Source organism: Parambassis ranga, chromosome 18, assembly GCF_900634625.1.
Source record: "Parambassis ranga chromosome 18, fParRan2.1, whole genome shotgun sequence".
Taxonomy (NCBI): Eukaryota; Metazoa; Chordata; class Actinopteri; family Ambassidae; genus Parambassis; species Parambassis ranga.
The window spans coordinates 8,950,960-8,970,875 of record NC_041038.1 but is presented as its reverse complement, the minus strand read 5'-3'; the positions used below and the strand labels follow the sequence as shown (position 1 = coordinate 8,970,875).

Sequence of the window (19,916 nt, the reverse complement as noted above, 5' to 3'; positions counted from 1 at the left end):
AATTTTGTCAAATGCTGCTATTTAGCTCCATCAGGACTCGATAATAAAACCAAGGCCGCTGACTTCCAAGAAAAGACTTTAAAGATGGAAAGTCTTTCATTTTGATGGTATGTTTTGGAAAATTTGTTCGCTCTGTGAATATTTCAGAGGTTGAACAGGGCAGCAGGGACCTGTGCAGCACTTCAGACTCTTATTCTGCGAACCTGTCCAAAGGATTCATGTTATCCACCACTGTATCTTGTGCTGTGACAGTCTGAGACAACCGTTATCTAATGCATGACCCGAGATCCTCCTCTCCTCCCTTCCTGTCCTCAGGCTCTGTTCTGTTCTCTAGGGACACTGTAAAGCAGTGAATTAAAAAAAAAGGCTCCCAGCACAGGTACAGATCTGAGTGACTTTACAGGTACCTTTAGGGCCACAGGGGGACCTAAGGACTGTGCGCTGAGAGCACACATCTCAGGCACTTGTGGCCTGGATGTAGAATTGTATGAAGGTCACACAGTGTTACGTAAGATTATGGTTTACAGTTGAAATAAGTACACTTTCAGAGAAGTCTTTGTTGTGAGGCTGAGGTCGTGAGATGCCAACAAAAATTCAGTTTAACGCTCAAGTTTCTTAGTTGCAGTCTGCTTTCACTGCTTTCACCTGGTTGCTCTATTTGTGCTCTAAAATCTCCTCATGGTTTAATTTCAGCTTGAAAATGCCACACATGAGCCAGATCCAACATTCTGACATGACTTAAATAAGCCTGTTTGTCCTCTGCGATGCGTCACACTTCAACATGTTCAATATTTTACTAGCATGGTCTGCAGAGGGAAACATGATCATTTATGGTTATGCCAAAGAGATTCTCTTTCAGTGGCTCATGGCTCCACTCACACAACCCACCTCTTTGCTCATTGTGGGACTAACCAGGAGGACAATGAGGACCGCTAGCTTCACAACCTGAGGGTGACATCGTGGAGGATTTTTCCATCCCAGTCTATGGGCTTAGACTTTAGTATACTCTACCTACAAAACTAGCCATGTGTTTTTATACTTTAAACGTACCTATTATTTTTGTTTTAGTTGCTTAAAACCAAACCTAGACATTTTTTGTTTTTATATTTTAGGATTAATTCGTGCAGCAGCTTTTCTTCTCTTCTTCATCTCCTCCCTTCCCACCAATGCTTGATCTGACTCATAATCAATTGCAATTTGTTGTGTTTAGCCTCATCCTTTTCCATTTTATTTACAATCTGAACTAGCTGATTGTCTGATGGCTGATGATGAGCTGATATCTCGAATGAATTTGTGGAGGACACCTTGAAACCTGTGTGGCTGATTCTGGACACACATGAAAGCCTTTGTGTAAAAGCAATCTCATTGTGGCTCTATAACGCTGTGTTCAGTGCTTCACTCTGATACATCAGTTAGGTAATACACCGGCACTGAGAGTTATATTGGAGGTGACACCCCATCAGGCCTATAAATAGCTTTGCACTTTTCCCCCAGGAGCCCAGCTGTAGCTTTCTCCCGGGCATTTGATCACTTGTTTGTAGGAGAACTGACATCACCCGCTGCTGCTTTGTCTCTCTGACTTCTTCTTGACTCCTGCACACAAACAACCTGCACCCAAACTCACACACCCTGGCTGTTGGAGTAGCTTCATTACAGCTGGAATACATTACGCAAAAAGAGTTTCATCAGCAGCTGAAGCAGCCGCTTCAGAGACAGTTTGCTTCAGAGTTTCCTTAAGCTACATTCAATGATGACTCACCTAATCACTTTAAACACTCAACAGTGATCACTATGAACGCGGCCTGGTGTAAAGTGAATTTTCTGATACTGTATCACTCTTAAATAAATAAACCAGTGCGCTTAATTGGAGGGGATGATGATTTCAGGCACAAGCAAGTGGGACAAACAAGTGGGAGTATGAAGCAAAAGAGAAAAAAAAAGCATATAAAGCACCCCTGCAGGCTGCGTCTGACCCCAGTGAGTCACTGTCTGCACGAGGCTTCTCCAAAACTGGGCATGACTCAGTGCTAACATCGCTGAAGTGCACTTCTGCTGTTGGCTAGTACGTTACTCTAGTTTGGATTGGGAGGCATTTTAACGCTCAGTGTTCCAAGCTATGAATTAATAACATCTATAACAGTTATAGATGGTTTGTTCCTCTTTTTGCATTAGTTTTAGTTGCCAGGTTGTGAAAAATCCCTCAAACTAAGTTATATTTCATATATTATATAACTACTGCCTTTATTAATGTTAATTATGAAAACTTAGACCCCATTGGAAGAACTTTGAGGTGGCCAGCATACAAGAGAAAACCTTTTTTTCTTGTGTTTATCCACCAATTAAAGTTGCTAAAGAACAACTTCAAGTCATATTTACAGCAGGAATCAGTGTGGAAACCTTAATTTATTATCCAATTAGGAAGAAAGATAACGAATGTCCCCTGCAGGGATTTAGGGAACATTTTAGTAATAAATTGCGCAACAAATTTTTAAACAATAAGTCAATAAATATTCAAAAAGGTGTAAAAAGTTAGGGGGTTCATGTCGCTGCTGCTCACTAACAAACTGTGATTTTATTCTGACTGCAGCATTCTCTCCAATTGTCAGGCCTGTTGTATATTTTTACATACCGGACACACAAATTATGACACTACACACATTCTGCGTGGGGATATAAATAATTCATTTCAGGAAAAGGATCTATTTGCCTCGTGTCTCACGCGTGTGCACCTGGTGCCATTTGGTCACGGCAGATGCGTCTCCAATTATCCCGGAGCGCACCGCCGGGTTCCTCTGCGCCCCTCTTCTTCCTTTTTTTTGCCTCCACTCAGATTTGGAGCAAGGCCTGATCGATGCAGTCGAAAGAGGAAAGTCACGCGTGAAAAATTTATCTGGAGTCATACTAAGGTCAACAGTGCGGGAAACGCTTACAGCATATTAGGGGACAAGGGTGTGTGTGCGTGTTGGGATGCTTTGTGCGCCGAGCAGCGCTTCTTCTTGGTGTGTTATGTAAAAGTCAGTCCTCAGTACCGATCCCTGATCTGGTGCTCGCAGATGCCACGCGCGCCCTTGCCTCACTCTGCCACGCTGTTCTCGCGCACTCGTGTTTGGATGTTGATGGGAGATACTCGGTAAGTTTGAAGCAGAGGGGAGATGGTAGCGGCTGCTGCGCGGTTCAGCACGCTGGATAGCGCTCCGGGAAGTTGGAGAGGACGGCGGCGCGCGGACGCACGAGGATTTCACTAGAATCTGTGGATGGTTCTTGGGGGTCATGAGCGACCATGGTTGATCTCAAGTGGATCTCAGGTAACCAGAGCGCGGACTTTCTGGAGTGAGACATGGACTTTGCTGAAATCATTTTCGCTTTGTTCATCGTCGTGGTCGCGGTCATCTCGTTGTTGTCAAACTTGTTGGTGCTGCTATGTTTCGTCCACAGCACCGAGATACGCCGGCAGGTGCCCGGTGTTTTCACCATGAACTTGTCCTTCTGCAACATTCTCATCACGGTCCTGAACATGCCGGCCACTTTGGTGGGGATTATCAGGAGGCAGCAGCCCTTTGGAGATTGTGTTTGCCACACCGTGAGCTTTCTGGAGACTTTTCTGACTGCAAACACCATGCTGAGCATGGCGGCTCTCAGCATAGACCGGTGGATAGCGGTGGTGTTCCCACTCAGTTACTCCACTAAATGCGCTACAAGGACGCGCTGATCATGGTGGGATACTCCTGGCTGCACTCCTTCACCTTCTCCCTCACAGCGCTGCTCTTCTCCTGGTCGACTACAGCGAGGTTTACGCGTCCTGCACCCTGAAGCAGAGCGACGAGGGCAGCGACAGGATTAAGTTCACAGTCTTCACCATCGTTTTCCACGCCACCAGCTTCATGCTGTCCCTGCTCATCTTATGTTTCACCTACCTGAAGGTGCTGAAAGTCGCCAGGTTTCACTGCAAGAGGATTGACATAATCACAATGCAGACTCTGTTCCTGCTGGTCGACATTCACCCCAGGTACTTCAGCTCATGCCTGTGTCTGTTATGTCATTGTATGATGTATAATTTGACCAAAAACCTAAATGTCTGTTGCTGTTTTCAGTGTGAAACAAAGATGTTTAACTGAGCAAAGGAGGAGAAAGCAGAGAGCCACAAAGAAGATCAGCATCTTCATCGGCTCATTTATCATCTGCTTTGCTCCTTATGTAATTACAAGGTAAGTCAACACAATAAAACTCAGCCCCCGCTCATCTAATATAATACAACTCACTGTGATAAAAATCATCTCTGCATCAGTATGACACCAATACAAAACAGAGCTGTCACAGCATTAGATAACACGTCGCGCTGCCCATAATTTTAATGATCATTTCTGTGACGCCTCATTATTCACCTGAACAGCACGTTACCCTGCTGCTTCCAGTGAAACACACACAACCACAGATGCAGGAGACAAAGAGGAGGAAGGGCTTCATTGGCCCCTTAGACCTGCCAGATGTGGTGCTGATGCTGATCCATCTGTGGTGGTGTGTTCACATACAGGCAGGAAAACAGGTGGAATAACCTCTGACCTCACCACTGCCGATGATTACTGCACATATGTTTTATGATGTATGCGTAAATGAGCATTTAACACATCATGAACTGGAATAGTCTTCTTATAGTTGAGCCTGCTGAACATAAGGGACATTAAAATCATCTGCATCATAAATTTCAACTGATCCTGCAACAGCTTCTATATTAATCTATGTTAATCAAAGGAAGGTTTGATTTAATTAACCAATTAAATATGTTGATATTTAATGGTTTAATTGACGCATCCATGTCCACATGTGTTCTTCTTTTACACTTTTCCATCTGTCATGTGCTTAAATTGATGTAATGTGGCACAAAAAAGGTGTAATATTTTATAAAGTTTAAAGCACATCTAGCATTAGTTGCACTTTTGACTAATGTTCTTTTCATTGTACTGTAATGAAGATTATTAAAATAGCTGAGTTTTTGTTTTTTAGAATTTTATTTTTATTTTAGATACAATACAACATTTTTAAGCTTGGGAAACAATTAAATTCATTTTCTGTACATTTTATAGACTATAAAGGAAATTGTGTGGGGTGAATTTATATGTTTGGCCTTAATTTAACCAGGTAAACAGGTGTCTGTTAATTGTCATACAGTCCCTAATGTGCCTGAGTTTTCAGAACTCACCAGCAAAAAGCACCAACGTGCTTTCTTCAGTCATATATTTCTGCTGATGCCCTTCAGGTTGGCCGAGCCTCCTCCCTTCGTGGACATCAACCGCCACTGGGGAATCATCAGTAAGTGCCTGACATACAGCAAGGCTGCATCTGACCCCTTTGCCTACTCCCTCCTGCTGTCAACAGTACAAAAAAGTCCTGGTTACCGTCGTCAACAGGCTGCTTCGCCGTGACCTGTACCCTTCATCTGGCCATAACAGCTCTTTAGACACGGAGAACGACTACTGTCTACAGAGGATCAGCTAATGCCAAATGCACAGACACGACAGATACACACTACAATACAGGCCAAAAATAAAGGTTTCCTCTTGAAAGAAGGTGGGCAGTGGAGGAGAAGAATGAAGAGAGCAAGAGGACAGGATATTGTTAGGAAGGGAAAAGAGGGGGACATGATGTGGGTGGAGGGCGGAAAAAGAGCAACAATAAGGAAGATAGTGGGTGGAGGAGAATGGAAAGATGGTAATGAGGGGAGGATGGACCGGCAAAAAGATGAAGGAGACTGGTGAGGGAAGACAGACGGAGAGCGACGGGAACAATGTGGAGACACTGGCCTCAGACAGTATTGGTAAACAGAGGATGTGTGATTCATCAGCGAGCCACACAAACCGCACACACACACACACACACAGATCAGACCAATCAATTTCATGGAATCAGTCATGGGCTCAGATTAATCCCACACTGAAGGACCACACAGCTGGAGATGAGCCCTTCCTTCATGTAAAAAGTGGCCTTTTGTACCGTACCATCCACTTTCTAATCAGTTGCTCTCACACAGACAGGAGCCAATAGAAAGCGCAAAGACAGGTGGACTCTTCTGGGTGATTGGTGAACGGTGGACCCGACACAGCTGCTGCACATTATTGCCATGTTCTGTTAGCGACCGTGTTAGACTACTTTGCAGTGTCTTGTCAGTCACTGAATATTGATGCACTTTGTCTACTTCTCTCAGAGCTACTATAGTTACAGGAGCCAAAGGCAATTAACATTTACACCATCATTTAAAGGACAAGTCAGGTGACAGATGTATTTTTGATGCTGTCAACAAGTTCCATGAAAAGACAAGTGTGTGAAATATTTCTCACATCCTCACCCTGCCATTTATTTTTTTTGGATGTGTGGGCTAATGATGTGTTTGAGTTGTGTCCAACTTGTCGCACCCCCTTTTTTGATCGTGTTAAACAGGTCATTCCAAATGCTCCTCTCCTTGTTTTTTTTCAGTCTACTGCCATTTGTTGGTGTGGACAGTCATTTCTTCTCACGCAGGTGCAGAGTGTACATGCTAGCTGTTGGTTGTAGTCTTTGCGATGTGTTCAAATACAACTTTTTATTACCAGTTGACCGTCTCTGTTGGTGCTAGTTATTTGGTATCAGTTTAAAGTGTCTGGGACTTTAAAGCTGCAGTATTGGACTTGAATACATTGTTCTTAACATTCAAGCCTTTGCCATAAATAATACAAAATTAGCTTAGCAGCAGCAGGTACATCTCTCTGTATATTTCTCTGTATACAGGTGTGTTTTATTCAGGTGTCTAGGGAGACATACCTGCCATGGTGTAACAGTAGAAAGCCATTTTTAGGGTCCGTAGTTCAGAAATTGAAATCTGCCCTCAGTGCAGAAAAGCCACACCAATGTTAATCTGTTAGCAAGCTAGTCTCTCAGATTAAAAAAAAAAAATGTACACAGACAGTAGGAGGTGAGCTGGTGCATAAACAAAGAACCAGTTTGTGTAATTACTCTCTTGGCCTGAAGGGGGAGACAAACGTTCTGCACAGTAGCTTTAACCACTCTACCACCTGACTACAAAGGGAAATTGCTTCATTTTTTAACATGAGTTATTCATTTTGTTGATATTTTCATGGGTTTTGCTGACAGTAAGAAAGTATCGCACCGGATTTGCCCTTTAAAGTGCGAGTTTGTAATTGAATGTACTCGGTATCTCACTTATTAACTGAAAATGCATTTGTACGACTGTGCTTCGTTTTGCAACGTTGGTTGAAGAATAATGTTTCTATGGATATTTACACGATGTTATTATATATTTTGCACTGTACAGGAACCTTTGATTTGTCTAGATAAATGGGGAGCAACGTGATGTAGCATAGGAATGGTTTCAAAGTGCTTTAAAACACACTGTTTGGTGTTTGTGCCAGATTTGAATAATCTATGTCAGCTGTTCTATAGAATAGCCTGCTTTAAAAAAACAGTTTATTTGGATGTATTTTACTCACATGTATTTTTTCCTCCTGTGAGCCACTTGCTGTTCTTTGGCAGTGTGACTAGCTATTAGTGGTATTTGTGCAATAAAAGCTGTCAATTATAACCTATTAAAATACGAATGTTTTCATAGTATTGTTGAATCTGGATGATAAATGCATGGATAGGGAAATCTTAAAAAAGTTAACCTCATTTCACACCTGTGTGTGCGTCACACTGTGCTACATCTATCATGGCTCTAATATATCTTAGATGGTGCTAAGCAGCATATAAAAAGACTGGTGTGTCGTAAACAACCTCTGTAGCTGCAGCATTAGTGTAATTTAAGAGTAGGGTCAAAGGTCCGGTTTGTAAATTAGTTTACTCTGGTTTAATTGTATGCATGGAAACAGAACCAGCGGTCATTATTTGCTGCATCAAGTGAAGGGAATCTCACAGCCTTCTCTGAATTCAAGCAGCTCCAGCTAAAGCAGCTCAACACTGTACCCAAGCCAGGGCCAGACTATTTTAGCACCTCTTAATTAACCCCAATCATCAGAACTCGATAAAGGAGAAACCGGTAATTAAAACTGCTCAAATGGAAAATGTATGCAGAGGAAATATGTGTCAGAGCTGCTCAGGTTTAAGAGGACTGAGTCCTGAGTGAGTGGTTGAAAATATATTTTATATGCCAGTGGAGCAAAATCAGAGCTATCAGAGGGTAAACAAACCACAGACCCACGACTCCAACTGAATATTAGCCTACTGTCCTTAAAATCTGTTCAGTTTGTCTGTAGGATGAGCCACAGAGGCTCAACAATGTGTGCTTGCCAGCAATGACTTCACTTTCAAAATGTCTTTAAAGCTTAATCTTAACACCTCCAAATATATATAATGCATTATTTTTCTCACCATACCTGCAGATGGTAGAATTTTGCCTTGTAATGTATGATGAATAATATTTTTTATGATGATGATAGGATGAAGAGGAGATGAATCAATTTAGACACCTTTTCTTCATCACCACTTCCCACAGAGACATTTGATCAAAATCTGTCCTTGCAGGCACATGCATGCTTCCATTGAGGGTTATCTCTCCCATAGGGCTCGTCATTTCCGTTAAGTTTCTGGGCCATGCAGTAATTTGCATAATACATGACCATGTTAAGGATCTAATCAATATTCCTGATTTAGCTGAAGGATACAGTAGTATTTTTTATTATAACTCCACACTGTCCCCTGCCTGCTTGCCTGCCTGCATGATGAATAATCTGGCCTCCTATTATACAAATTTGATCCAGCTTAAAGAAGAGATTAGCAGAATAAGTAACACATGCTCATAACAACATTATGTGTGATAAAGCTATCAGCATGCCAACGTAGGATGTACAGCTAATGTATAAAACTTAAATGGATCAATCAAAAATCCATTTAATCAAAATCTGGATTTAAGTTTTATTATTAGTTTCAGCTACAGAAATTAAGACCTTGTTTCAACCTCTATATAAACATAAAGATCAAACTGACTCTGCTCTTGTTTTTGACTTTAATATTCCCACAATTTGCCCTATATCTGTGAAAAAGCTGCATCCTGTTTCCATGCGCATGTCCCACTTCACCTCCCAGACATTCCTTTGTAACTTGAGAGCTGGGCCGTAATGTTGTAATAAAGCCGCTTACAGGGGAACTTCTGAGGGAATTTCTGCAGACTTGGGAAATTTACACACACACACACACACCCACCCTCTGGCTGAGTGTGTGAGGGTGCCACATCGAAATGGAATATAGTGTCAGAAAATGCTGCTGATCCTGCTGCAGATGTTGGTTCTCGTGTCTTGTGCTCCTCCACAGTGTGACCCCAGGATTTCGAGGTGAAGTTTTATGTGATTACATAGTTTATGTTTGATGTTTGCATGTGGACCTGCTGTATGAACTGAACATGACATCTGTCATATATATATCCTGTGGGCTTTTTCTAGGATCTCATGTTATGCTGTAAACGTAAAGATACATGTTTGTCTGTAACTTTTTAGAAACTTAAAGATGATTATAGAGCTGATTAGACCCTTGGCATGTGGCTTGTCAAGTGGTTTTAATACTCTACATGAAGGCATGCTTTTCAACTTTAATGAGCAATGTGTAAAAATGTGAATCCTCCAGTGACTTTATGAAACTTTGCAGACTGACAGGCATTTTAGAAAGCCAGTGAAGCGAGACAGACTTTGATCAAGCAGATATTTTGTAGGCCACATCAGAGCAATTACAGGAACCAGTCTGCCATCTAGTGGCAGTTGCCGGCTAATGACATTGCTGCTGTTGTTGTCTTTCAGGGCTGTGCAGGCCTACAGTGGAAGAAAAACGTAAGTTCCCCCTGAGATTAAAGGAAAAATTGTGTCATGTACGGTATGTGCTGTGTTTTAGTTGAGATAAAATCATCTGTGTTTTTCACAACAACAAGGATGAGATCATAAATTATACTGGGTGTAGACTTAATGGAATCTGGCCCAAAAGCCATTGGGGTATTTTTAGATGATCTATTGCAGCATGAATTATTCAAATTCTAATTTCCAGAGATAATAGAAACATTTAGCATTAGATGACCGAGGACAGCACAGTGAGGCTTGTGATTAAGTGCTGTGACAGATGGAGATCTTGATCCTGCAAAATAAGACATTCCTCACTCTCATAATCAATCACTTTCCCCTTTAGCCAAATGCACAGATGTGGCGCTGTCCTACTGCGAAGACATGGCCTACGCTCAGACAATGTTCCCCAATATACTCGGCCACAAGACCCGTGAGGATGCCGAGGCCGGAGCCGAGTACTTGCTGATAAGCGTGGTCGAGTCCCTGCTGGGCGGTCAGTGTAACCCTGAGATTCGCATGCTGGGCTGCTCTGTGTTGGCCCCACGCTGCGAGAAGGCGATGGTACTGAAGCCCTGTCGCAGCACGTGTGAGGCTGTGCGCAAAAAGTGCAGTCACGCTTTTGATGGTATAGAGATGGCCTGGCCCTACTTCTTGGACTGTGATCGCTTCTTTGTCAGCGACCAGGAGGGGTGCTATGACCCACTGGAGGGCCTCGGAGGTGAGAAATCAGTGCAGTGTCCTCACTGTCACCTTATCTGTGGCTTATTTCATCTCTTTGTTTCCACCTGAAAGAGAAAGTCTTCTGTGAGCATCTGGTCTGCACACATCTGGCTTTCCTCAAACTGCTTTACTTTCTCCACATAAACCCCCACTGAAACCTGGTCCCGTGGCCGATATTTATGTGTTTTCATTAGCACTAAGCAGTAAAGTAAAGCAACAAAGAGTGTGTCAGTGTTCTCCAAAAATAATGGTTGTAAATTGCTAAAGTCAAAAAAGACAATGCTGCTGCTTACAGCACCATCATGTGTGAACCAGATGAGCAGCAGGAACTTCTGCACACAAGGAAACGATTTGAGCGTACCACAAAAAAATGAGGTGCACTGTAAAGGGTTTTATCTTCTTAGAATGTGGTTCAGATTTGTGGCAGCAGCTGTAAATGTCAGACATACTGTCTACGTAACGTAGTCAATAAAGGACGCTGTCATATGATTGACATGCTCAGGCTAAAACTCCAGTACACAGCTGATGACACAGCTGATTCCTTGAAACTCTCTGTTGCCATTGACGATCTGTGGCCTGTTTTAGGCTTCTTATATACATATCGCAGCTGAATGTGTAGTTTAAGAACTCGTACTGGCTTCTGTGGATCATCCTTCCATCTTAGGCCAATAAACATTCCAGCATACATGAACATGTGCAGCATCTTGAAAAGCGACCAGTCAGTGTCTGATGTTTTTCTTTACAGAAGAGCAGCAACTAGAGCCCCTTGACCTCATGGAAGTGCCTCCTTCAGATTCTGCCACAGCGCTGCAGTTCACCTATCACTCCAACGCTCAGATGATCAGCATCTTAAAGAAGACTGAGGAACAATGCTCGGACATCGCCAAAACCTACAGCATCGGTCGCAGCATGGAAGGAAAGGAGCTGCTTGTCATCGAGTTCTCAAACAATCCTGGAGAACATGAATTGCGTGAGTACTGTGAGGTTGATCTGGGTAAACTGTGCCTCCTCTGTTCTTACTGGTGTGGTTAAATATTAAATTGCAGTTGAGCCGGAGATGAAGTACATCGCCAACATGCATGGAAATGAGGTCCTGGGGCGCCAGCTGCTCATCTATTTGGCTCAGTACTTGTGCTTAGAGTATCTGCAGGGCAATGAGCGCATCCAGACACTCATCAACACCACCCGCATCCACATCCTTCCCTCCATGAACCCTGATGGATACGAGGTGGCTGTGGTTGGAGTCAGTGACAACAACTACGGTGATGAGGAGGAGGAGGAGGTGAGTTTTCATGTATGCTCTTAATACTGGCTGATATATTGGTCTGTCAGTGTTATTACCTGGTATCATAGATAGATATTTGGACATAATTCAGAACAACATGCCCTAATCTTCAGGCTCGCACATATGAGTCCTGGAACATCGGCCGGAACAATGCCCAGAACCTCGACCTGAACAGAAACTTCCCAGACTTGACGTCCATTGTTTACAGCCGGCGCAGAAAGAAGGGCTACCGCACCGATCACGTCCCTATCCCAGACTATTACTGGTTTGGTAAGGTACAGTATGAATCCTCATCCATTTATGTCAGTCAGTTATAGTTCATGTCCTTCTGTGTGCCAACCTTAGGTCGCTAATCAATAAGTTCTGCAATACAGGTTGCACCGGAGACGTATGCAGTCATGAAGTGGATCCGCTCCATCCCATTTGTGCTCTCGGCTAACTTCCATGAGGGGGACCTGGTGGTGTCTTACCCTTATGATATGTCCAAACATCCACTGGAGCATAACATGTTCTCCCCGACACCAGACGATAAGGTAACCAGTTGATGAAGATTCTCAGTCATCCAGGTCATCATACGTAGAGAAGATTGAAGCAAGGCGCCTGGACTTGTAGAGTTTTCTTGTAGAGTTTCAAGAAAACTCTACAAGTCCAGACGCCTTGCTTCAGTCTTCTCTACATAAGGTAACCAGGTTCCTTCAGACACAAATGAAGGGGAAATAAAGCATTGTTTTTGTTCAGGCCAAATGAACATGTGTATAGCTCAGCCATGTCCTTGTATTTAACAACCACAGCAGAGGAGGGTGATGCAGACAGTTATCATTTATGTGCTGGGGGCTACACAACCCCTGTCTGAAACAATAATAATAAAAACAGGAAGAAGGCAGGGTCAAGTGAGTCACAGATTTGTCCAAAAAAACAGAATATTTTATTTAAATTGACCTTTTTTTTTGTAGGTTTTTAAATATCTTGCAGGAATATATGCACACACCCATGAAAGAATGTCCAATGAGAACGCACGGTGCGGGCCGTCTCACACTCACAGCCAGAGAGGCATCATCAATGGAGCGCAGTGGTCCAGCTTTGCAGGCGGTGAGTTGGAAAAGCAATATCTGTATAATATAGGACCACTAGAGGGCGCTGAAAGACTAGTTAAAAATGCAGAGTGTGTTCTTATTGTGTCTGCTTAGGTATGCAGGATTTCAACTATCTTCACACTAACTGTTTTGAGGTGACAGTGGAGCTGGGTTGTGATAAATTCCCACCCGAAGAGGAGCTTTTTATGGCCTGGCACGAAAACCATGAAGCTTTACTCACATTCATGGAGGCAGTAAGACATTTTATCAGTCGCTTGATAAGTTAAACCAGGCAGTTTGTTTGTGAATGACTTGTGTTGTTCTTCAGGCCCACCGTGGTATCAAAGGTATCGTTAAAGATGAGGAGGGTAAAGCGATAAAAGGTGCCAGGATATCAGTCAGAGGAATACGGCATGACATCACCACAGGTAATATCTGTTGATAAATGGAATAAGAATAATATAAGTCCAAACACTCAGTCTCCTCCTCTTTACGCAGCTGAAAATGGAGACTACTGGCGCCTCCTCACCCCTGGCATCCACATAATAAGCGCTTCTGCCAAGGGCTATGCCAGAGCTACCAAGAAAGTCCATCTGCCCCCACACATGAAGACAGCAGGCCGGGTGGACTTTGTGTTGACCAAAGCCCCTCTAGAGTCTGACACACAGGAAGAGGAGGACACCATCCCGTCCATGGGCACTTATGAGCGATTTGACCCCTTTAACCAGTACGAACGCTACAGCTCGATGGCCGCCGTGACTCAGAACCATGAGGAGAGAGCAGAGAAGCCCTGGTGGTGGAACTACTTTGTCCTGCCAGGAGGACTTCCTCCCACCTGGCTGCTCAAAAAATATTAAATCTTTAACAAGGAACACAACAGCATACAAACAAACCTATCTACCATGTAATAAATTTGCACAGTTTTACTCACTTTTATGCTTTGTCTGATCACGATAGGCTGAATAAAGGTTTTTGTTTTAAGGCAGGGTTACAGCAGAAGTACAGAAAGTAATTCATCTTGATGTTCAGTCTGGAGGTGGCCACTAGAGGGCAGGCTGAAACAACATCTGGCCTATTTACTCCAATCATGCACTCAGCAATATGTAACAAATATCTGCATAAAGCTGTGCAGAAGGGTTCATTGTATTGCAGTTATTTTTTTATCAATTAAACTGTGGTTAAAAAAAAGTTAATGTTGACAAAATCTGCATCACACAGTTTTTAATATTTCATCAAACAAATCTTTAACCTTAAATTATTTTTTTTTATACTTCAGTGCTTCAATATTGTCTTAAATTATGACGGTGGCATTCACACTGTACCCTGAGTAAGTTTGATCGAAATGTTCTGGCAAAAATTTTAATATAAACTATATAAACATATAAAACAAAATATTTGTTCACAGTTAAGTACATCTTTTTAATTTACTCCACGTCCTGTCAACTAGTACTTTTAAAATAAAAAAAACTGCAGAAAATATGATATTTGTAACTTTTTTTTTCACCTTAAACAGCCATAAAGTTGCAGTGCAGCTGAGAGAAAGCGAGCTCTCTAACCACAAGTTTGTAAGTGTCAAATGAGAGATGAGGAAAATAACATGAACATGTACACTGTGGAACTTTGGTTAGTATATAAAGGATATTTTAGCCACACATATTACATCTGAGTCTCCCTGTACCAGTGTCAGAGTTAAATGAATGAGTAAGAGGATAAGAATGAGCTGGCCTGCTGGATGGGACAGGAACTACGAATAAAGGAAGAAAAGAATAACATCACAGGTTCACAGAGAAAAATGGACACAATGAAAAGTAGCACAAATAAAGCGTGCAAGAGCGCAACCGGCCCCGGGGTCCAGTGAAGTCCCAAATCCTCTATAAACAAAACATCTCTTAAGATTTTTTTTTAAGTAAGGTCATAAAAGAAGCATGGGAAAAGCAATTTAGCCCCAGATAAAGGTCGAGGAATAGCTTTAGTGAATCATAGAGAAAAGTCTACTTAGTGAACTACTTGACCCATGACAAGTCAGTGAAAAAAATACCAGGCTTCTCTGGGGATTTACAAAACACAAACACATGATTTGGCACCAAACTCGGTCAGCCAAACAAGAGAGAGAGAGAGAGAGAGAGAGAGAAAGAGAAAGCTCCACCTACAGCAGATACTTCACACTGTGCCAGTATCACATAGTGTGGAGAGACTGTCAGATTCTATATGATTTATTATCATGTGAGCACTGCGCATGGTAGCACCTGACCTGGGCGTGAAAAATGTCTATATGGACAAATTTGATAGTTCAGTTTGGCTCAGCCTGTGGTAGACAAACTTGCTGCTTATTAAAATAAACAATGCTAAGTTCAGTGCCTTTAATTAGATTCAACACAGCTCATGTTCCACTGCACTTTTGGTGTCTAATCCAGCCATATTTTCCTCTTTCACAGTATCCACATACTGTTCAGGATCCGAATTTTGCTACCTAGTTACTCTCTTCTTCTCTTTTGGCTGTACATTCACTCCATTATTCTGTTTATAGTTTGTATGTATAATTCATTTGTCTTGATTTGATGATTTTCTACCACCCACAATCTCTAACAAGGTGTAAAATAAGGCGGTCTGTATGAGGTGATGGCTTGTCCCGTGAAGGATTGATCCTGTTTGGTTTTCTGAGGGCAGTTCCTGGAGTCGCCCATGTCAGGTCGGGTGCTGGGTCACCAATTACTTGGTGAGGCTGAGAAAGTAGCAAAGAGCTGCCCGGAGCTGCCACGTTGTGTTTGCATCACGCTGCTGGCGAGTAGGTGAGTAACGCCTCATTTCAGTTCAGTGAACCTGCTCTCTGTTCTCAGAGGGGCTTTAATATGCTTATGTCTGTCCTGGAGAGCGGCTTGTAGCATATGGATGTGCTGCCAGCTCAGCACATCCATATGCTGACATGTGTCAAAAAGTTGTGTGATATAGCACAATGTGCCAGAACATGCCAGATGGTCTTGAAAAGAAATGCAGAAAACAAAAAGACAAATGTCCATAAATGACATTTCCATTTCTTCACCTGATCTCTGCGACAGGTGAACACTTGGGAAAATATCTAATAGAAGATTACACTGATGCCACAGAAAGCAGCTCATTTTAGAAAGGACGACCAGCTCACATTTTCTACAGAGAAAAATACTTTTTTATCTCTTTTCATTTGTTCATTTTAGCCAGTTTAAAAGTCCATCCATCACTGCTGTCTCTCTCTGGATGTAACTGTATTCACAGTGTAACCACGCCTTGCCAGAACTCCCATAATTGCAAAAACAGCATTTCATTTCCTAATAATGGCTCAATGTCAAGTCCAATTCAGTCTGCTTGTTAAGCAGCGGCAATTACCGAATCGTACATGTGCAGACAACTCCTCCAGTGGGTGATAATAAGCCACTTTCTTTGTTACAAACCCTGAACAAACTCGAGGGGGAACACGTGAAGCAAAGATAATACGAGCAGTCGAGCGTGAGCGTATACAAAACCCCACCAATCAGTCCTGTAGAAAACCCCTCAGCTATGACAGAAGCAGGTCCAAGTAGGTTAAGGTGATTCCACTTTAATAGTGACGGGATCCCGAACCACAACACAAGATAACAATAGAACTTACAGCTGCTCGTCTGTGAAAGTCACTTCCTTTTGAAAATAAGAGGCTGTGTCCGGGTTGACTGGCCGCTGGTGTTTATGAACTTGGGAGGCACGCTGAGGATTTGCAGGTTTCTTTGTGGCGTTTTTCTGTTGGTTTGTTTGGGGTTTCTCCTTCAGCGTGACAGTCAGAGGTCACCCTACAACAGGGCCACACAGGCTCTAATCTGGCCCGCAGACTCCGGATAAAGAAGTGTGTTTGTTGACATGTTCCTCTTGTGTTCATTTGTTTTGGTTTATTTCTGATTTCGCTCGGATACTCCTTTACACTGAGGGATCAAAGATCTGCGAAGAGATGGTCACATCATGGGCCGTCGCCTGGTGGCACAGAAGCAGCACAGACCATTTAAGGTGTTGTTTTGAATTATGTTAAGTTCTCTAAAGGCACTATCAAAATGACTCACTCACATCTGTCATTCCTTCCTGAAATAAACATTAAATTAGTATTAATTGTCATATTTTTACTATTTTCTGTTGCAATGACAGTCATTGCATCAATGTTGTTCTTCGGCACAAGATCTGTAGGACGAGGAGAAACAGAGCACCTCACAGCAGCTGCCAGGAAGGTGCCAATGAATCAAAGGTCTGTGTGAACATCAGCACTTGTCTGCAGAGTAAGCAACAACCCTAAGTCTCACAGTGATGGTACTAATTATCACTACTCCCAGGCCCTTAAAAGAACCTGTGTATATGTATCTGGCGCCCACCTGTGGTCACAGTTACACAGTGCATGTCAAACAGGTTTGAGGGTGGAACTTGTGACCTAGGTTGAAAATGATTTAGAAATATGGGACAATTTTGCCTCACAAGATGTTTAATACAATACAATAATAACAATAATATATGAAACTCAGCCTCATGGGAGAGTCTGAAGAAAGTCTGAAGCAACACATACATTATAAAGGAGCAGCTCTGTACTGCAATACATTTACATTTCTCCCGTTACACAAGATGATTTATTCTACTGGGATAATCAGAGCACGTACAGTCATTTTATTATTGTACAGTTCTGACACATGAGGAAATTTTTTTTTAGATAATCCCACAAACTCTTGGACATAACATGACCTGGTCGAATGACAGCATCCACAGACTTTGTGGTATAAGGTATATATATATAAAAAGGTGGTGCCCTTATTATGAAAGAGTGGTTAAACAAATGGCTAATTGTATTAAGTTCAGAAATAAAATAATAAAAAAATAAGATGGATTTTATTTGCATAAATTTAATTTGAAGCCTTAATTAGCATGTGTTCACGCCCACCTGTCCAGGAAGTGACAGTGATCCAGGAAGTAAATCATTCTCTTTCAGGAAATAAGACCCTTTTATGTAAATGTTGAGACAACATTATAATCCCAAAATATAATCCTAATCTCTGACACATTTTCAGCACTTCCATTCACCATAAGGTCAGGAAAGTCATCATTATTAACCACATTTTAAGCTGTTATTGTCACTACACAATTTACATGCAGGTATCTTTCCTTCAGGTTCCTCTCCAGTCCAGTAGGTGGCGGTAATGCACCTTGCAAGTTGGCTGCCAACTGCCAATAAACTGAGAAGAAGAAGAAGAAGAAGAAGAAGAAGAAGAGCTGCTTTTTGCAGGTGTCTCCTGATATCACAGGTAAGAATATTTGTTCTTGTTTTGTTGTTTTTGTTTTTAGGGAAAGTCGTGTGTTTTGGTTTGAACATGCTAACAAGCACACGGTTAGCATGGCTGCGTCAGTTGTTTGCTGTGGTTTGGTGAGAAGCTGCAGGACTCTCACTGTTGAGTGGAGCACATGTGGACTTTAATTGATTGATTTTATCACCTGTGCAGAATCAGAGGGGTCTTCTCACATACACTTACTGTGATGTGCTTCTGGTTTATGGCTAGTTATGCTAAAGCACATGCTTGATCTACAGAGAGGATGACTACAAACTGTATGCTATGCTAGCAGGTTCTGACATATAAAACCTCCATGTAGGCTACTTGTCCCTTTCATGCACTGTAATGATTATACTTTTTGATATGTCCACTCTGGAGAGTTCAGCTTTAATATTTCATTTTAAGGCCAGTGTCTGTGTAATATTGTGCAGTGTGTGCAGTTTATCCATTTCTAAATGTAACTTATCTGAGTTTAACATAATAATGTCTTTTCCACTACCTCAAATTAGCAACAGCCCCCAAGATTAATTAAGGAGACACGTTCAGTTTAACCCTTTAAACCTACAAAATTTCACTGTTATTTCACATATAGATATTCTATATAAGGGAACATAGGAATATTTCATGTCTACATACCAGGGTTGTGCGAATTTAATGAATGAATTAGAATTTTAATCGACTCCACCTTACAGGATGTTGATTTAAATTTGAATCGCAGGAAGTAGAATTAAAGTCATTGCACTTTAGAGAAATTCATGTGATACCTTTAACATACATTTTTCTTCCAAATGGGAGTACAGGCTCTAACATTAAGCATATATTCCCTTAATGTTGAATAATTGGCAAGATCTTCGTTTCAAAGTAATAACATGAAACAATGTTTTGGTAAAATAGGCTAAAGTAGGCTAATGTACAGGGTAACGTTGTTGCATCTAAAGGCCTAAATATTTGGACAGCCATTTTGAAGACTTGGATAGAGCAAGGTATTCTGGGAAATGAAGTGCTGTCCAATTATTTCCCACAATTTGAAAGTTATTATATTTTTAACAATCCGTTTAATACAGTATGTTTTAATGTTAATTGGTTTTTACCAAAATAAAGTATTGTTTACATAAAGTCCATACAATAATATGTGTATGAAATTCCTCTTGTAATATATACCATTGGGCCTCATTGTTAAATATATCTTAATTACGGATTTCTTTGAATTTCATGGAATTCCAATTCTACTTCCTGTAATTTGAGTTTAAATTGATATTCCACTTCCTGTTTGTGATCTCGATTCAGTTCTGAATTTTGTACAACCCTGCTACATACACTGTATATCTAGGGAATCATTTGCTTTGTCTTTGCCTTTTTTAGGTATGATTTAAAATAATCTCTCTTGGCAACAATATTAAATACTAATGTTAACATAGTTAAAGTCAACTCTGGAAATGCCCCTTATGTGAGCTATTCTCAGCAAAGCTCCGTCTAGACACGGCCAAATTTAAGGCCAGAATAAAACATAAAGCACAATTGAAATAAGTGTTCTTGATCTTAATGCACATTATCGCCGTGTCCCAGGGACAAAACACTTAAGTCAGTCATGAAGAAGAGAAAGCCTGAGGGCTCTTTAGGCTGGGTACATGTCCGTGATGCACCCAGCTACTTTAACTGTCATGCAGCAATATCTCAGAGCCTTCGCTGAGTGCACTGATGCTTGGCTTAAGCCATTTAGCAG

At 41.8% G+C, this 19,916-nt stretch overlaps 1 protein-coding gene and 1 pseudogene across 1 annotated transcript; both read left to right on the top strand.

Annotated features, from left to right (window-relative positions):
- The first annotated feature begins 2,377 nt into the window (after window positions 1-2,377).
- On the top strand, window positions 2,378-7,361 carry LOC114450795 (G-protein coupled receptor 26-like; annotated as a pseudogene).
- A 1,790-nt stretch (window positions 7,362-9,151) lies between these two features.
- Window positions 9,152-14,274, top strand: LOC114450777 (carboxypeptidase Z-like). The gene is given in 12 exon segments (XM_028429156.1): window positions 9,152-9,300; window positions 9,302-9,314; window positions 9,774-9,803; window positions 10,153-10,527; window positions 11,278-11,499; window positions 11,576-11,811; window positions 11,928-12,089; window positions 12,189-12,347; window positions 12,768-12,903; window positions 13,002-13,141; window positions 13,216-13,315; window positions 13,386-14,274. Coding segments are annotated over 12 exon segments (1,992 nt in total). The 5' UTR covers window positions 9,152-9,240; the 3' UTR covers window positions 13,745-14,274.
- The last annotated feature ends 5,642 nt before the right edge of the window (window positions 14,275-19,916 follow it).